The sequence below is a fragment of the Thamnophis elegans genome, chromosome 6, assembly GCF_009769535.1.
Source record: "Thamnophis elegans isolate rThaEle1 chromosome 6, rThaEle1.pri, whole genome shotgun sequence".
NCBI classification, from domain to species: Eukaryota; Metazoa; Chordata; class Lepidosauria; order Squamata; family Colubridae; genus Thamnophis; species Thamnophis elegans.
Window position 1 is genome coordinate 30,544,952 of NC_045546.1, and position 18,279 is coordinate 30,563,230.

The 18,279-nt window shown below is 36.2% G+C and overlaps 1 protein-coding gene across 3 annotated transcripts in view; it reads left to right on the forward strand.

Annotated features, from left to right (window-relative positions):
- The first annotated feature begins 60 nt into the window (after positions 1-60).
- The window catches only part of CFAP44 (cilia and flagella associated protein 44), a 60,200-nt gene continuing 41,981 nt past the window's right edge, over positions 61-18,279 (forward strand). For all 3 annotated transcript variants that reach the window (XM_032219353.1, XM_032219354.1, XM_032219355.1), the window contains exons 1-11: positions 61-1,497; positions 4,403-4,474; positions 6,277-6,360; positions 7,068-7,245; positions 8,633-8,795; positions 10,617-10,719; positions 12,196-12,412; positions 14,184-14,298; positions 15,829-15,993; positions 17,064-17,219; positions 17,809-17,856. In XM_032219353.1, coding sequence (XP_032075244.1) covers positions 1,458-1,497; positions 4,403-4,474; positions 6,277-6,360; positions 7,068-7,245; positions 8,633-8,795; positions 10,617-10,719; positions 12,196-12,412; positions 14,184-14,298; positions 15,829-15,993; positions 17,064-17,219; positions 17,809-17,856 — 1,341 coding nt within the window. In that variant the 5' untranslated portion in view covers positions 61-1,457. The remainder of the gene's footprint in view (positions 1,498-4,402; positions 4,475-6,276; positions 6,361-7,067; positions 7,246-8,632; positions 8,796-10,616; positions 10,720-12,195; positions 12,413-14,183; positions 14,299-15,828; positions 15,994-17,063; positions 17,220-17,808; positions 17,857-18,279) is intronic.

Below are 18,279 nucleotides of genomic sequence, written 5' to 3' on the forward strand. Positions count from 1 at the left end.
TCTGTTAAATAGGAATCACATAAGGCGATGAGTCGCAAACTGTATGGATCCAACTATTATATCTGGTGCTAATTACTATGTCAGTTCTGATCCTTTATTTTCTCCCCTTTCCATCTTTCTAATATTGCCTTATACAAGCAGAAATTGGATGGTATGTGGACACAAGGTTGCGCCCTTAGTGTTGAATAAACTGGTGTAACTCCTTTGAAAATTATTCCGAATACTGGCATTTAAACGAAAAGGTATGTGTGTGTAGGTAGACACACCATCAACATGCACATTTTTTTAGCTTACTGTGCCCAAGGGGACGTTTATTGACTAGGCATGCATTTGTAAGAGATTGTGGCCCGATCCCATTTACTGGATCTTTTCAATCCAGAAACACTGATCTTTTGAAAACCTGATAATTGTCCTTAACAGAAAACTGGGCAGTTTGGTGGGGTTTTGCTGCGGCGAATATAATATTTTCTCAGCTACCATAAAGCGTTACACTTGCCATTAACCTAGTAAAATTAAAAATACAATTGCCAGCGCAGAGTTGCAGCAGCCGCGCCTTTGGCAACTGTAGAAGAAATGAGTTCATTTGCTTGATCCTCCCGCTCCTCTTTTAAGTTTCCAGCATGTTTTAACTAAGTGTAGAAATCAACAGGTGCAGCTTTCTCCCATTACTGCAATTTGCATTGCTGAGTATTGTACAGCTCCTGAAAGTTTACAAGCCTGTCTGCTGGAAAATGGCGGCAACCCCCGTGGGAAATGGGGATTTAGAAACGAGCCGTTCCATTTTTAGGAATGTGTTGGATTTTTTTTTATCCCGTTCAGCCACTGTTAAAACTGGAAGACTTCGGTAGTCGGCGTAACAAATACAAAGAGTAACAAATTGAGTAATAAGCATCCTCTTTTTAACGCGCTGTTAAAGAGGAAACTTTTGAATGCGGAAGCATTTTTGAATTAATCAAATAACAGCCTCCGCGGTTCTCTAAATCTCAAGGAAGGGAGTAGCGGTCGGCGATTATGGGAGTTACAGTCCAGCAAAAGTAGAAAGCAAGCAAGGAGATCCTCAATCCACAAACTGATTGTTATTTGGCTTGTATTCCTCAATCTTCAATTTATCGCCACCATGGTCTATGGAGAGTCTCAGTCATTCAGGTGCTGGTTGTCCCAAAGGTGGTCCAGCGGCCTCTTGAAAAAAGCTCCTTTGGGACTATCGCCGCCATTCCAAACCTGCTTATGTTTCTTCCGTCTCCTTCCTGTACAAAATGACTTCCTACGTCCACCAGTTAATACAGAAGTAAAGTTTACAAATACCGAATCGCTACGGGGAAAATACCCACTAAAGCCACCACTAGGATCCTATTATTCCACGCAGGCGCCTTAAGCACGCGCAATTTTGAAACTCCATTTCCCAGATATCTTCGGGCGCCTGTCTTTCGTTGCTCAGCAACCAGTGTCAACCTACAATGGAGCCGAGTGGGGAACAAGAGGGCGATGATGCAAAAGGTAATTTTCCTGCTTTGTCCACGCAAGACGTTAAACTTGGAATTGACTTCCCTTGACCTTGAAGTGCCCCACCCCCGAAACCATCCCTTTCTCATAGCAACGAGCTTATTAGTAACTTATGATTATTATTATTATTATTAGCTACTTATTAGTAGAGTAGAGTAAAAGCAGGCAAATGCATTTATTGAAATAATAAATAGGTTCAGTCATTGGAGTACTTTGTGGAAATCACGTCTTCAAATTGAAAAGAGGGAGAATGTTAAAACATGATCGAGTAAATTCCATTGGTGACTCTTTGTTCCCTTTGGGGAAGGGGATGCAGAATCCAGAAATAAGCATATTTCTCAGATTTGCTATAAAACGCAACATAGCTTTAACAACATTTCTTCCTGTTTTTTACTTTTGCTAAATACAACATTTAGCATTTTCGCTTTACTTTTTATTTATTTATTTATTTATTAGACTTATATACCGCTTCATAGGGCTTTCAGCCCTCTCTAAGTGGTTTACAAATTTTTTAGCAAATTGAGTCAGCAACTTGCCCCCACAGTCCGGGTCCTCATTTCACCCACCTCGGAAGGATGGAAGGCTGAGTCGACCTTGAGCCGGTGAGATTTGAACCCCTGAACTGCAGATCACAGTCAGCTAAAGTGGCCTGCAGTACTGCACCCTAACCACTGCGCCACCTCGGCTCAATGGATATATAGTGGATATATGAGTGGCAATTTAATGGAAGAAAATGCAATTCAGTACCTTTTCATTGAAAAGGAAAATTGCAGTTTTTATTTTAAATATGATTAATCACTCAAATTAATTCCCTAGCTCACTGAGATACTGGATACTTACTCTTTTGCTGACAAGCAACAGGTCAATTGCAGCTGGAACACAATGGAATTGATTTATTCATTCAGTCAATTTATATGGATGCTCATTTCAAATGAATGACTCTGAGAAACTAATGATTTTTAAAAACCAGCCAAAAAATAGACACGGTAATTGCAGCTGAGATCTTTTTTTTAAAAGCATCAGTACAGATACAAGTATTTTAATAAAACAGTTTTGTAGGATCCAATGGACATTCTAGCCGGCAAATCTGGGATCACAGCTATGTCTTTAGGGTCATGTATAAGGCCGATCTGATATATAAGGGTAATATTTCACAGGGCAGGAACAGTGACAGAAAAGGATCTCTTCCTGGTGAGGAGGTACTCTTTAATAATTGGGATCTCCCCTCCTCCTGGATCTGATGAGATGGGTAGACATTACTGGTGGTCCTTTAAATAATCTGGTCCATGTCATGGAGTGCTTTATAGGTAACCACCAACACCCTGAAGTGAACCTAAAAACCTATTGCCCCTAATTCAGCTCACAGAACAGATGTGTAATAAGCAGATCAAGAAACATTCATACCTGCCAACATTGCTGCATTTTGCACCAACTCTTTAAGGGCAACCCTCTGTTGAGTGCATTGCAATAGTTCATCTATGAAGTGACTAAGGTCTGAGTGACAGAAGAGCCTTCTATCTCAGAAGGAGTGCAACTGGCACACAGTGAAAAGCTATGCAAAGGTGTAGCTTCAAAATCCATTATCAATCTCAAATAAGAGCTGTGAGTTGAGGAAGACTCCCAAACTGTGTACTGTTTCTATTTGTGATGCAAAGCCCCATTGAGAAAAGAGATGGATTTCTAACACCTTCACCCTAGCCTCAAAACACCAACATCCATCGCAACACTTGGGCGACCTGGGTTGCAAATGCAAAATTAGGTAACATCAGCACATTGATTATATCTCACCCTGGGCTGGTGGATGACCTTACCTAGTGGCTTCAGATAGATGTTAACAGAAGTGGGAAGAATACTAAGTCCTACTACACCCTGAAAACCAAGGCAAGACTGAACAGAACCTTCCTTGGAGGAAGGAAGAAAACTAGCCACAGCCTAGTACTGTCCATTCCCAACCCTTGAAAATGGTTCAGAAGGATACCATGATTGATAGTATCAAAAACTATTTGAGAGTTCAAAGAGAAGTACCCATCCTGCTTCTGCCAGAGATCATCTACAAATGTGATCAATGTGACTTGGTATCATGACCAGTTCTGAAACTCAAATGGAAGGAGGGCTGATAATCTAGCTTATAAAGAGTTCTTTGTGGAAACTCTTTAAAAACCATAATGTTTTCCCCAATAATTTTCCATGTCTTCAAATGTTTTCTTTGTCTGACAAACTTTGTGCAAGAAATACTACGTCGATTTAACCATTTCTTTAATTCTATAGAACTTCGGTCTCAAAATTTGTTTGTGGGTTTCATGGAATTTCAAGTACGAAGCTATGAGTTTTTAACAATCAGTAAAACAGTGAATATGTATAAATTCATGTTATGCTCTACAATCACAATGTGATTAAAAAAATACATAAATTGTTATTGCAAATGTGTTAATGTTCTATTTCTGTATTTGAAAGTATGGATTATTATATATATATATATATATATATATATATATATATATATATATATATATATATATATATATATATATATATATATATTTCTAAATATGTAATATGAATAAAGGTTCTAACTACATTAATGATTTTGTTGTCAGAAATGTTCCATGAAATCCTTCAACTTTTTAAAAGTTCTGTTAATACAACTAATAATGCATATAGTAAAATATACATTATTTTCTATGGACCATAGAACAATTTGGACAGTTAAATGTAGAATTTGTGGATTAGATCAGGGGTGTCAAATTTGCAGCCCGCAGGCCGGATGCATCACATGCTGTCCACCCGCACCATTTTAGCGAAGGGGGGAAAAGTTGCAATACATGAGTTTGACACCCCTGGATTAGATGATTAAAATGTGCCCTATTAAAGGCATATTTAAATCTTTGTGATATTATAGAAAAAAGTGAAAAATCAGAAGAGGCACCAACTGTAGCAGAACAGCAGGAAGAGATCAAAGAAGCATCAGCTGGTGAGTGTTGCTAACCAATTATTATAGGAAGTGTCATTTCAAGTAACATGTCTACTAAAATAAAGATATACCACAGATAGAAATATGCAATAATTGCTGTACTTTAGGAATCATTTGTAAATAGGTGATGATAACAGAGCTGCTAGTTTAAATTTGCTTTATCTTGTAAGTCTATTTAATCTTAGCAAAATCCAAAAAGCTAAACTATATATTGCTATCATTTTATCTACTAATTCAGTAATAAGAATCTGTTGACGTTTTTGCTCCACAGTTAGTCTTCAGTATAAGATCATTCACTCAGTGACTATTCAAAGTTCAATGGCACCGAATGAATGTTGGGTATGATCGGTCCTCGGAGATCAGGCTGTCCTAGCATCCTCAAGTCACAACTAGTTGCAGCAACTCACAATCACATAATTGCAATTTACAACCTTTCAGTCCTAGCTTCCCCAAAAAGTCAATGGGGAAACTGGCAGGGAAGATCACAAGTTGCCTGGTAAGTCTTCCCCACCTGCAAATCTTTTCCTAGCCTATTTACATTTGTGCACTTCCGTGAGCCTCACTGTGCCTCCTTCACACTCTTGCGTACTCCCTTGAACTCTGTCTGAATCTCGCTGTACTCGCATCCTTCCACACCCCAGTGCACCCCATGCACTCTCAACACTTGAACCTCCTTCATACCCCTTAATCTTTGCCATTCTTCCTTCCACCTTCACACACCACCTCACCTTTGTGCATCCTTCTCAATCTTTGCTGTGATTCTCTCTCATCCTCATGTATCCCCTCGCACTCTCCCTCCCATAATAGCAGCTACTTATTGCCTGCTAGCCTGATTACAAGCTGCCTGAGACTTAACCACTTCCTGCCAACTTCCTCACATACGTGGACATGGGAAGCCAGCGGGAGGTCGCCTCATCAACAGTGATACCAACTGAGGGATTCAATTAGTTACAACAGTCAGAATTGCAGCGATTGCCATCACTAAGCAATATGGTCACACTTTGCAACCATGGTGCTGAGCAGTGAAAATTCTAATCCCAATTACTGTCATAAATCAAGGACTATCTGTAGTTTTTGGGAATATGTTTTGTGGTGGGTTTGAATAGATTGAAGGCCACCAGATTTCTCAAATTATTCCTCAGTTTATAAAAACATAGTTGCAACATTGTTTATTTTAGTCAGTATATATTTGGAATGTGGTACCAATTGCTACAGGTTGTCTTTGGATGGAAAAGCTGAGGCACAAATAATTTTTAAAGACAAATTTAGCCAGATTTTTATTTTTCAACTCAGTATGTATCCTAGACAGCCTATATTAGGATCATGTTGTACATTGTTTTTTATCTGTCTTGCTCTCAGATGTGCATTGACTAGGTCCCATTAGGTATAGATCCCCCCCCCCGCAGCGAAACAGATAAACCATTTTAACATTCCTATTCCTATGACCCTCTACCAAGGTAAGTTGTATTACTCTAAGTCTGTGACAGAACTTTTTCTGCAATGGCACTTTGGTTGGTAGAATATTTTTTTCTAAAAAAAGCAAACCAGTACTTACTGAGGAGTCATTGAATGACTATAAGTACACTGAGCCTTTTCTATGTTTTTAAAAAATATTTGTCAGTCATGCTTTTCTGCATGTGAAAATTGTTTTATTCTTTTGCATGCATTGTTTGATATTTTCCAATGTAAGGGGCTTTAGAACCTCCTTTGGGCTGAAAGGTGACTGAAAAATCTCTGCATGCATGTGTGTATTTGTGTGTGTTAATATATGCTGTACCTATACATAATTTTCTTATTTGTAGAAACTAAATCGTCTCCAGAAGGAGAAGGAGGAGAAAAGTTAGCTGAAGATGAGTATGAGGATGTGGGAAGCGTTGCAAGTGAAGGTATGTGTTGTTAGCAAGCTGTGGACTTCAAAAGTGCTGCACTCTGCTTATCAATTAATTCTTAATGTTATGTGATCTCATCATTTGTTTCTTTCTTTTGAAAATTTATGAACATTAGACATTGTCTCTTGTAGTCCAGACTAATATTTCAATGAAATTCAAATCCATTGTTGTTGATACTGCAAAATTATCTTAGGGTTTCCCTTTATTCCAGTGATCTCTGCTCCAGGCACCTGAGACTAGATTTGGTCCAATAGAAAAGAATACATATGTAGCTCAGAATTGAACAGTGGAGTCCTTGATGATGTCTGAGCTTGGTTTTTGCTTGCACACTTTTCATTGCCCAGCTAAGGTAACATCAGTGTTACTAAGTGTGGGGTTTGCGCCTTGTTTATATACAGTAGCTTACCCTGCCAATGTTGATGGTGATGTGGTTTTTCTTTTTGGGAGTTTCTTGATTGGGAAATTGTTTTCTGCTTGATTGATTGTCTGATGCTAATCCCTGTCTAGCCAGCAGTTCTGGCTTCTGGATCCTCTCCAGAAAAATACTCAGTAACAATGATGGTGGTACCTAGTTGGTAATTAAACATTTGTAAGCAAATAATAAGCACAGACAGATTTGAGGAGTTCACCGTAATGATTTTCAAAATGAATGTTTCTTTCTTAGCAATATATATTGTTTTTATGATGGCATTTTTGAAATTCAGAAGAAGAAGAAGAACCACCACCAGAACCAGAAAAACCTCCAGAACCAGTGAAGAAGAAGAAAAAAGTAGTAGTAGAGAAGAAGATCTCTGAAAATTTCTATTATAACTATGAAGAACTGTGCTCAAATCCATATATAACTCCAGATTCTGGAATACCGGTGAACCTGCTCTCTCTTAAGTATCCATTTTTGCCAGGGATCCATGTATTTAGGATTTGGTTTCCTATCATAAACCAAAGTAAGAAACAAATGTATTTGCTTTTAAAAACAGCATTGGAAATAATACATTCAATATATTAATGGTGGAATGAGTTACAGATTTTGTAAATAAGATATTGGTTTTGTTTTGAAAAAACTGGTGGTTAAATTAAGTTAAGACTGACAAAGCAGTATAGAGTGGAACAAATTGCTTACATTTGCTTGTGCACTTTGTGCAATTCTGAGTACAGCACTTTTAAGAAGTATTCAGTTAAAGTGAACAGATTCAACCAAGGGCAATAAGAATTATTAGAGAACTAAAATCTAAACCCTACAGAGGAAGAGAAGTAATTTTGAATTGTTAGCTTTGAGAAAACATTACTGAGGGAGCATGTTCAAATATGTGTACAATGCCCTTTAGATATCTGAATCAGCAAAACCTATTTCCTGTGGTTTGAAAGTACTTAAAGATAAGAATGAAAGATTTCAACTAAGAAAAAAAACTAGCAGCATTTAAAAAAAACTAGCAGCATTTCAGTGATGGAACAATTACCAAGAGAAGCATTGAAGTCCTCTTCATTGGATGAATTTAGGTGGAGACTAAGTAATTGTTTGGGAGATGATTTACTTTGGATTCCTGCAGTCAGTAACTGGATTAGACTCAATGGTCCACTCAAATGCTATGCCTCTAGGACAGGGGTCAGCAAACTGCGGCTCTGGAGCCGCATGTGGCTCTTTTCTCCCTCTGCTGCGGCTCTGTCACTGGTTGGCGCCACAATTTTGAGAGGACCTTCTGGTGGGGAGGGGGGAGCACAGTGTGCCAGGAGAAGACACTATGGCAAGGGGAAGGTTTTCCAGTTGTCTCCACAATTGATAGGACTTTTGGTTATGGTAGAGGAAAAAGTATGCCGCGCTAAGCAGAAGACTCTGTGGTGAGGGAACTGAACCTCCGGTCAGCTCCAGAACTGAACAGGGGGCTTCTGGTTAGGACCTTTGTGGCTCCCAGTGTTTTCTTTTCTGTGGGAAACGAGTCCAAATGGCTCTTTGAATGTTTAAGTTTGCCAACCCCTACTCTAGGACACAGGATTCCTTTACACCACTTTTTCCAACTACAACAATCCTATACTGCAGGCTGAGCTAAAATGACTAACTAACTGAAACTTACCAAGTGATTTTTCCAGATTACAATGAGTTACTTCTTGGAATTTCCCTATCCTAATCTAGTCTATTAATCAGCACATCATGCTGTCTTTTCATTCTGCATAATATATTACTGTTTTTCATTAATGGTACATTTATTATTGAAATGCAATAAAGATTTGCAATAGGGTCCCATCATCATTTATTTCCTTAGCATGCATTCCTCAGACATTCTTTTGGATATGACTGCACTAGACGAGCAAACCTCCAGATCCTGGATAGTCAGATTCTCCTCTACATAGCTGGCAGTCAATTAGTTCTCCTGGATATGAAATCGAACTACCAGAGATACCTTCGAAGCACAGGTGGTGGAGGGATTGGTGTAATCACGGTATGACATATATCTTAAAGATTTTTTGGTTAAATTCTTTTTGGCAGAAAAATATGCAGAATTTTTAATGGGTTTTGCTACCCTTTATATTTGTTGCTTTTGTTTAACAGAACAAAGAGAAAAAACAGGAAAAGCATATAGTAGTGTTTCATGCATGTATGTATAGGCAGAGTTTTACTCAACGGTTTCAATAAACATTTATCATATTTCAGTATAATCTTCCATATGTAATTGACATCTGTAAACATCTCATTCAAAAGTCACATCAGTTCTCAACTCCATTTATTATTTATTTTTCTGTTGGAGAAGTTCTTAGGAGTATAAAGAACAGAGAACCCAATTCTGTTGTCTGGGTAATTTCCATGTAGTAACATAGTAAAAAAAAATCTTTTTAAAGATAAAATGGGTATTTCCAACGGTTTATTTCATTCAAACAAATTTTGGATGGTTTTAGTCAGCATAAATTTTTTTCCTAAGCTTTTTGAGAATAAAGATACATAGCAACTTTAGTTAAGTGGATTGTTGTAAGTTTGTTGTAAATGTACATTTGTTATAACTCCTGACCTTGTTATATCAATTTGAATACTGTGGCACAGTTTTGAAAAATTGCATTTTGTTCTCCCCCCCCCCCCCCCTTGTGTTCGGAAGAACTTCTGTGTCGGAAGAACTTCTGTGTTGAAAGGATTAGCTGATGATATCAGCATTACCTGGGAGACCACCCAGTTGAGGCTCCTTTCCTATTCCTCTTAATGTGCTCACCAAAGTGGTTCCTTAACTATCTACTAGGAAGTAAAAAGCTAGGGCTGAGAAAGAGTCACTGTCCCAAGATCATTCAGCTGAGTGTTGGTGTCTTAACCACTATAACCAAACTTACTCTCTAATTATATAATATTGTAAAAATAAGATAAAATAAAACAGTTGTTGAAAACTTAACAAGAATTGGTTTTAGAGAAAAGCTCTGAGAAAATGGACCACTGGTTCTCATTATTCATAGAGATTCCATTCCAGCATAAAACAACACACACACACACATTTCCCCTCTTATTTCCATAGTGATGGTCTGTAAAAGTATTTGTGTTTGCTCCTGCTCTTCATTACAGTGCAGCAAATTAGTGTTGAGTCAACTCAATCACAAGGCTCTGAGGTTTCCTTGTGGTAGCCAGTCACCTTTGTCCTGACTTGCTCAACAATCAATGAAGGAATTTCCTTGCTACATGCATAGCTCATGCTGCCTTCTTTTTCACTGTCTTCCTCTAGGGACTGCTTAATTGGGTCGCTGTTTGCTATTGTCACTAGCATTCACAGGCATGATCATGAAACCCCTCCACCAAGATTGTGAAAAAACACATAGTGTGGAGTAGGTCTAATGTGTGCACAGATGATATAATCCTATCCCTTAAAATCCCATTTGTACAAAATCTTATTTTGTATGTGTATTAAGTAACAAAAATAAGGCCAAAACCATGGATTTTTAAAAATGTGTATACTGATGTTTGATCTCTCTAAACCAATCATGGATGTGCAATGCTGTGGATAATAAGGACCATTTCTATTTCTAAATACTGCTAATATTTAAAATCCATTTCTTAATTTAGAACCTATTTTAGAATGAGGAACAGTAGAAAGCCAAATTTTTCTTTGTCTTTGAGTCTGCAATTCCTGAAGGGAAAAGGTTTGTGCTTAATGGTAGTTCAATATTGGTTACTGAAAGAATAAAGGAACAGTTTGATTTTGCTAATTTTATTGTTTTATGTAAGCCAAATATGGGACCCTTTCAGATTGCAAGAAGATTATGATTAAATGAAAAATATCTTCAATTAGGCACACCCAGACAGAACTCATTTTGCAGTAGGAGAAAAAGGTTGGAAGCCCAACATGGTTATCTATGAATATCCTTCTTTAAAACCATACAGAATATTACGAGGTAGGTTAAAATATAATAACTTTCACAGTTTGAAATAATACAGAAGAATAAACTGTTTTAGAACTGAAAGCAATATTATATTTTAATTTCTTGAATAAATATATGCTCTTTTGCAAAGAGCACCCATATTTTGTTTAAAGGCAAAGAACATAATTTCAATTAAAAAATTAAAAATAAAAGAAAAAGAAATGGAGATTGGGTAAAAAAACCCTAAATATTGAAAACATGGTAATAAATTAAGAAGGTGTCTCCTGCTTTCAAAGTATATTTTTGTTATTTGAGTTACTATTTAACCAAAAACAGAGAGACTGTGTGTATTTTACTTCATTTCACTTCATTTTTCTAGTGTAATTTAAATTTTAAAATATACAAATGGTACATCTGACTTTTCGCAACTGACAAATCATGCTCTGTAGCATCTTCTAGAAGTTATTGCACTTATTTTTATTTGCTTAAATCAATGTATTTTACAATTACATTGATATTTAGAACTGAACATAAAATATATCATGCCACATAATTTATATTCAGTTTTATGTACTAATAGTGAACTCATTTTCAAAGTGCTGAACTTTCTGTATTAAAAATGGCAACACCTCTGGGCTGGAATCAACGTTTCCTAGACCTACAGAGAAAGCTCAGAAAGTAAATCCTCATGGGGTACTCCCCCAACACTCAAAATTTAGTAAAGATCTGAGTATTCTCCATTGCTATAAAAAATTGATTGGGGAGATGGGTGTAGGGGGAAGAGGATTGGAATTAACTAGATTATTTGGGAAAAATCATGGCTAGCTGACAAGAACTCCAAACAAGCCAACAGTTAATTGAAAGTTCTTCTCCTAACTTTTCATTTAAATTAGAATTCTGTTGGATATTCTTTGAATGCTAATTCTGAGAAGAAAGTGTAGGACATAACTAGGACATGCCAAGCTTTCAAGTGACGATAGAACCTCTGATCATGAACGCTTCTGACCGTGACCAAATCGGGTTCCGACCAAAAAATTCATAGTCCCCCCCTCCCGCGGGCCGATTTCCCCTTCCACGCCATTTTTTTTTGTAAGCACCAAATTTCCAAAATTAGGTTTGGGTCACAACCAAATTGGTTTGTGACCAAAGTTATGGAACAAATTATGGTTTGACCAGAGATTCTACTGTATTTGTTTTATAGCATCAATGAGCAGAACCAGGGGTATCTTTTCCCACTAGCATTATCTCATCAGATCATTTGCACATCCTATTAAAAATAGGTACTTTTAATTCCTACCGCACACTCAACCACACCCTGTACACACATACATGCTTTGAAAGCAAGTGATTATTTTCCATTTTTTTGGTTTATTTATATTTTTAAAATTCTTATTTCAAGATTGTATGTGCCACTTATAAAACCTAATAGCTGATACGACTGGTAAATGGGTATGTTTTCATGATCACACACATTATGATGAGAAACTGATTGTTTTGCTTTATTTCCAGGTGGAACAGAACAGTCATATGCATTTGCTGACTTTAACCGTTCTGGCACCCTGATAGCCACTGTAGGGGGTAGCCCGGACTATACATTGACAGTCTGGGACTGGAAACAAGAAAAGATTATATTGAGATCAAAAGCATTTTCACAAGATGTTTATAAAGTCACTTTTTCTCCTGAAAATGAGGAACAACTTACTACTTCTGGTTCAGGCCACATCAAGTAAGCAAACTACCCATTTTTTAAAAATAGATTACCAGAAAGGTATCTATAGAGGAAATGATACGAGCCTGATTCAGCCGCTGTAGGCTTTGTCCCCCTACAATGATAATACTTCGGGCACTGCTACTGTTACCCCAAGCTACCCCACCAACCACCTAACAGCATCTAATATTTCTTTAATCAGCAAAAGAGAATCTAGTCCTTGCTTTTTTCTTATCGTATTAGTTTTTTTCAGGGGATGGGGTGAGAAAAAAGCCAGGGAACAGCTTTCTTTTCATTGACAAGAAGAGAAATAAAGTGCTGCAAGGAAATTAAAATGCAACATAATTATTTCCAGGAAGTGGGAAACCCAGAAGAAACACAAAGCAGGAATGCTTGTTAATTGGAAGCCTTAGTCCACCCACCCAAGAAAACTTTGCACAATCATTGTTGTGGTGCTTTCTCTGTAGCAGGAGCGTAGCTAACTAACTGTTAATCTGCCAAGTTTTTAAAGATAACTGAACACCCATTTGGTTTTGTGCAGATACTCAAAGGGCAGCATCAGCATTGGATTAAATTTTGTGCATAGAATATAGTGGGCTGTTTCCTGATTTTTTAAAAAATTGTGTAGATATGTTAATAGCAGTATTGTGTATATAAAACACTGAATCACAGAAAGATGATAAACTATAGTTTAAAGAAATATAAAGTATTTAAGTCCATAAAGACATTGCAATAAGCTGCCCAGAGTCATCTCTAGGCCACATGGGCAGCATACAAGACAAATAAAAAATTGATCCATTTTGAAAACATCTCTGCTTGTCTTTGTTTTTCTGACTTAAGTCCTATTGGAGAGTTGAGTGAAGCTAGGTTTTGGTTTAGTGTGAGATAGTGTGTCCCATGCCAAAGAGCTTTTGCCTCAATCTTTTTCTAACCCTGAGCTTCATGTAGTGTAAATAAAATGTTCCCTTGCAGCTCTTTCAAAGTCACCCAAACAAAAAAAGCAAAAAAGGAACTGAAAAGAATTTTGACAACTTCTTTGTTGCTTACTTTTTGTTGGTAACCAAGAATGCAAAATGCCACATTGCTTAGCTTTTTTTTTGTTTTTAATTTTCTTAGAAATTGTAAGTTGTGAAAATTGGCAGTTGAGTTATTTTGTTGCTGTATAATTTGCAGTAACTAGGATAGACAGTGATGTTTACTCTTTGTTCTTAGCATAACCAATACTAACATATAAGACATAAATGAAAATGCTCTTAATTCCCATTGATTGATGACAAACATATGCAATGAATTAGATAGATAGATAGATAGATAGATAGATAGATAGATAGATAGATAGATAGATAGATAGATGATAGATAGATAGATAGATATCTTATAGTAGTAAAAGTCCATTATTAAGCTTTTTTTTTCACTCGGTTTTTTTTTAGTATTTAATTAATTCTGGTTTTTTGTTAGTCTGATCCTAGGCACCCTATCTTTAACAATAATTTGGAAAAATAAAGCTATCTAGTTGTTTAAAACTTTGGATTGTTTTCCCAAATCAGATTTTGAGGAAATCATATTTAGTCATAAGCGCATTTATTGATTTGGCTGAAATGGTACAGTGGTTGACTAAAAATTATTTTTTTTAATCATTCCTCACAACTGTATAGAAGTGTGTAGAAGAGTTAGGGTTGTTTTGTAAACAATGATCTATCTTTACAATTATTTTGGTGCTACAAAAAGGCTGACATAATTCTACTGGAAGTACTAATTCTAACATAATTTTCATGGTTGTTTTATCCAGGTTTTGGAGAATGGCTCTCACTTTTACTGGCTTGAAATTACAAGGGGCATTAGGTAGGTTTGGAAAGACATCACTGACAGATATTGAAGGATATGTGGAGCTGCCAGATGGTAAGGTGAGAAGCGTTTTCTTTCTTAAACTTTTCGACATGATGAATCCCTTGGAATCCAGATTGAAGTGAAGAAATATATTTTTGTTTTCTGGCATTGCTAAAAGTTAGACTTAAACAATGTGATTTTTAAATAGTCCTATAAAGTAACATTTGGGTGAGGAGTCATTTTTATTTATTTCGAAAATTTACCACCTAAAACCTAGTGAACTTCAGTCAGAAATTATGTTGCCTGCAGATGGCATACTCATGTTGCAGTATTTTATTGTTAACTTCCTCCCATTTACTACTGCTTTCCAAAGCAAGGGCTGAACTATATTCAATATCACAGAAATGGCTGCAGTAAGTAATGAGGATTGACTCCACACTGCATGATGTACAATATCTTGCATGACTGAATGAATGCACTTTCTGATGTGATAATGCATTGTTGGATATAGCCCTATATTTCTACAGTATGCTGGCTTTCAATGCTGACAATTTTGCACTAAAAATGACACCAAGTAATAGCATTCCAGTACATCAGCCATAATAGAGTAACTTTCCTTGAAATGAAAACTAGATTGCCTAGTAAGGCTACCTAGCTGAAAGAATTCTTTCTAGATCTCTAAAATAGAAAATCTTCTTGTCACGTTCATCAGCACCTGTTCCATCTCTGAAGGTAGAAACATCTGGAGAAGAAACTCAGATAAAAATCTCAGGCCATAGAATGTATATAATGTATTGACTATTGATTCCAGTTGGATAGTGTCACAGATCTGTTATTCATGTGATAAGAGGCATGTATGGAAAAAATGTAAAATATAAAGTTTTTTATTATTATCAATAAAAGTATAATTTTTTTAAAAAAAATCTCAGGTTATTAGGGTGGAGATTAGTATTACTGCATGTATTATTTGTCCCCTATAACATAAAATTGCCGAGCAGATACAGGTTACCTCTTATCGATGAACCAAATTTCCTCATTGGGGTTTCCCATATATCCTTCTTTAGAGCAATGTATTTGACAAATCATATTATAAAATTCTAATACTTGTGAAGTAGGATGTTCTTTATATTTCCAGCTATATTTCCCTCCTGACCTTCAAATCTGAGGGGAAGAATGCTATTAACAATACTTTTGGGGAAATGTAGCAACTGAAACCCAATAAATATATTCTAAAATGTGGGAAAAGCAGGTTGTCTTATGATATGGAGTGGGCAAATCATGAGGGGAAATTGAAAAATGTCCACTGGGAATATCCAAGGTCTTTGATACATTTGGCAGCTGTTTGCATCATGGCTGATGTCAACTATTAATATCATATAACAGAACATGTCTGTGGTGCTTTGCCAAATTGCCAGATACACTCTTCATCAATACAAAGTTTTCTTAGAATTTTTCTAGCACACAAAGACAGAAGTCCTTTTTATAGGAAAATTATAAAAAAAATACTTGCTTCAGTAATAGCAAGTATTATGTTTTTTTACAACGTCCCTACTGGGAAACACATCTGGATTTATGATACTAATTAATATTGTTTTATTGTACTCCAGGTACTTTCAGGTTCAGAATGGGGTAATTTGCTTCTTTGGGAAGGTGGACTCATAAAAGTGGAACTCTGCCGACCTGGCCATAAAAATTGTCATAGTGGTCCTATTAGTCAGTTAATTCTGGATGAAGGAGAAGTGTTCACTGTTGGAACAGATGGATACATCAGGGTAAGATGTGGTTTTTTTTTCAAAATAAGTGTACTAAAACTGCAAAAATATCTTGTACTCAAGCTTATTTATAATTTTAAAGCAGGAATCATCAGGCAGCTATATAAATTTAATAAATTTACTATTCTACATTTATATTCTATAAATACTATTCTGTTCAGAAGCGGTTATAGAGAGTGCTGTTTGCTAATAAATTCTAAAGAAATACTGTTCATTAAACTCATACCTAGGAATTAATAACTTTAATCTTTCAGAAAAGTATTTTACAGGGTAAATGCCACCACAGAAAAGATTCTTTGCAGTAAGGATTAGGGTGAGGGTGAAGTGACAGATCTCATTTTTTTTGCCAATATCCTGACAAAATATGATATCTCAAATGTTGTTATTAGTATATTAAGGCTAAACATATTAACTTTTATGTTACTGTCCTAATAGCATCTCTTGAAATACAAATAGCTCTAGAGCAGGATTGTCAAACTCAATTTCATTGAGGGGCACATCAGGATTATGTTTGACCTTGGGGGGGGGGCAGGGGGTGTGTGGCCAGTTCAACCTCACTCGTGTTGGGGTGCCTGTGGTGGCATGAGCACTTTGCTAGCAAAAACAGGCTCCCGAGCTCCGTTTTTGGCTGTGATGGCTTCCTGCAACCCTCTGGAAGTGAAAATGGAGCTCAGGAGGGCTGCCTGTAGGCCGGTCCTTTGCTGCTTCCAAGGCAGCCCCGTGGGCCAGATCTAAGCACCCCGTGGGCTGTCTCCCAGGCCTTGAGTTTGACACCCCTGCTCTAGAGGGATTTATTTGTCAGACAGTACCATGAGAAAAGCTCCTCCTCCTCCTCCTCCTCCTACAAAGTTCTGGCTCTTGCTCTTCTGGTGGTCTCAACCATTGTTAATTGGGACATATGAATAACATCTGTTTATTTATTTGTCTGATTGCTTGCTTATCTTATATCTGCAGTTTTTCATATCCAAAAAGTCCTTTTGAACTATCACTTTTCTGAGATTGTTCTGTCATGATGCTTTAACATTTGAAAACAATAACAATCTCCTTTTTCCTCAAAATCTTTTGTGAAGGTTTGGGATTTTGAAACAATAGACACAGCTGATGTTGTGGATGATACTGGACTTGTAGAGATGGAACACATAAATGAACTTTTAGTAGGCAAAAATGTCAGTCTGAATTTTATGATGAAAATTCATGAACGGGGAGAACCATATTGGTATGCTCAGGTGAGAGGTTTTCTAATAATTAGTGAACAGACATTTCAGTACTGATGATGTCAAGAATGCCAAAGGGAAGAATTTTTTTTAGTATCAATTGAAATATCACTAGCTTTTTACTCCCAATTGCTTTGTTCACACAATCATAAGTCAGGTTCTACAAACTCCACTGACTTGCACTGTCAGATTTATGCATATTAAAAGCAATACTTCCTTTGGTATTAAAATGCACAGTTCTACCATGGCATCAGTATGATAAATGTTAGATGGTTCTATATTCTGTATCTTCATATTCCTTTTAATAAAGAAATATTTAACTGGAATGAACAGGTGAAATTGTATAAGACAAGATATTTTACCCTCACTTTTATAACTTTAAAAAAGCTTTTAAATTACGGGTGTCCAACCTTTTGGCTTACCTAGACCTCTAGGCCTCATTGAGTGAAGAAAAATAGCCTTGGACAACATTTAACATATATAATATAGTTAATGTATACAAATAACAAACTTGCAGTTATTTTTTTCAAAATCAGAGCTATGCTTTTAAGAGAAAAAAATGGAATAATAACCAAGTACTATTATAATTATGCTTCTTTAGGATTTCAATGGTGCTATATGGAAGCTTGATTTAAGTTTCTCGAATGTCGTAAGTTTTACTTCATATTTCCTTTTTCTGCTGTATCCTTCCATTATGTGATATATGTGATGAATAAATAAAATTACATTTGCAGTATCATTAGTAACTAGTGTTATTTTAAAGCATATTTAAAGCCACTAGTAATTTTAAGCGACAGTATTTTATATTTATATTATAAAAATTGAAAATAGAAAAAAGTAATAGAAGTTAGAAATACCAAATTTAAAGATATGCCCTCTCAAGCCATTATATTACACTCTATAATGAAAAGGACAAAAATAAAAGAAAATCAGAGTTCTTTATATTATAACATTAATATAAATTCTTAAGTTCCTGTAGGTAGAAAGGTAAGATGTAAATAATAACAGATGAAATATTTTACAATTGATGGACATTTTTCTTTAAAAGTTTAGAAGAAATATCAATCCTGCC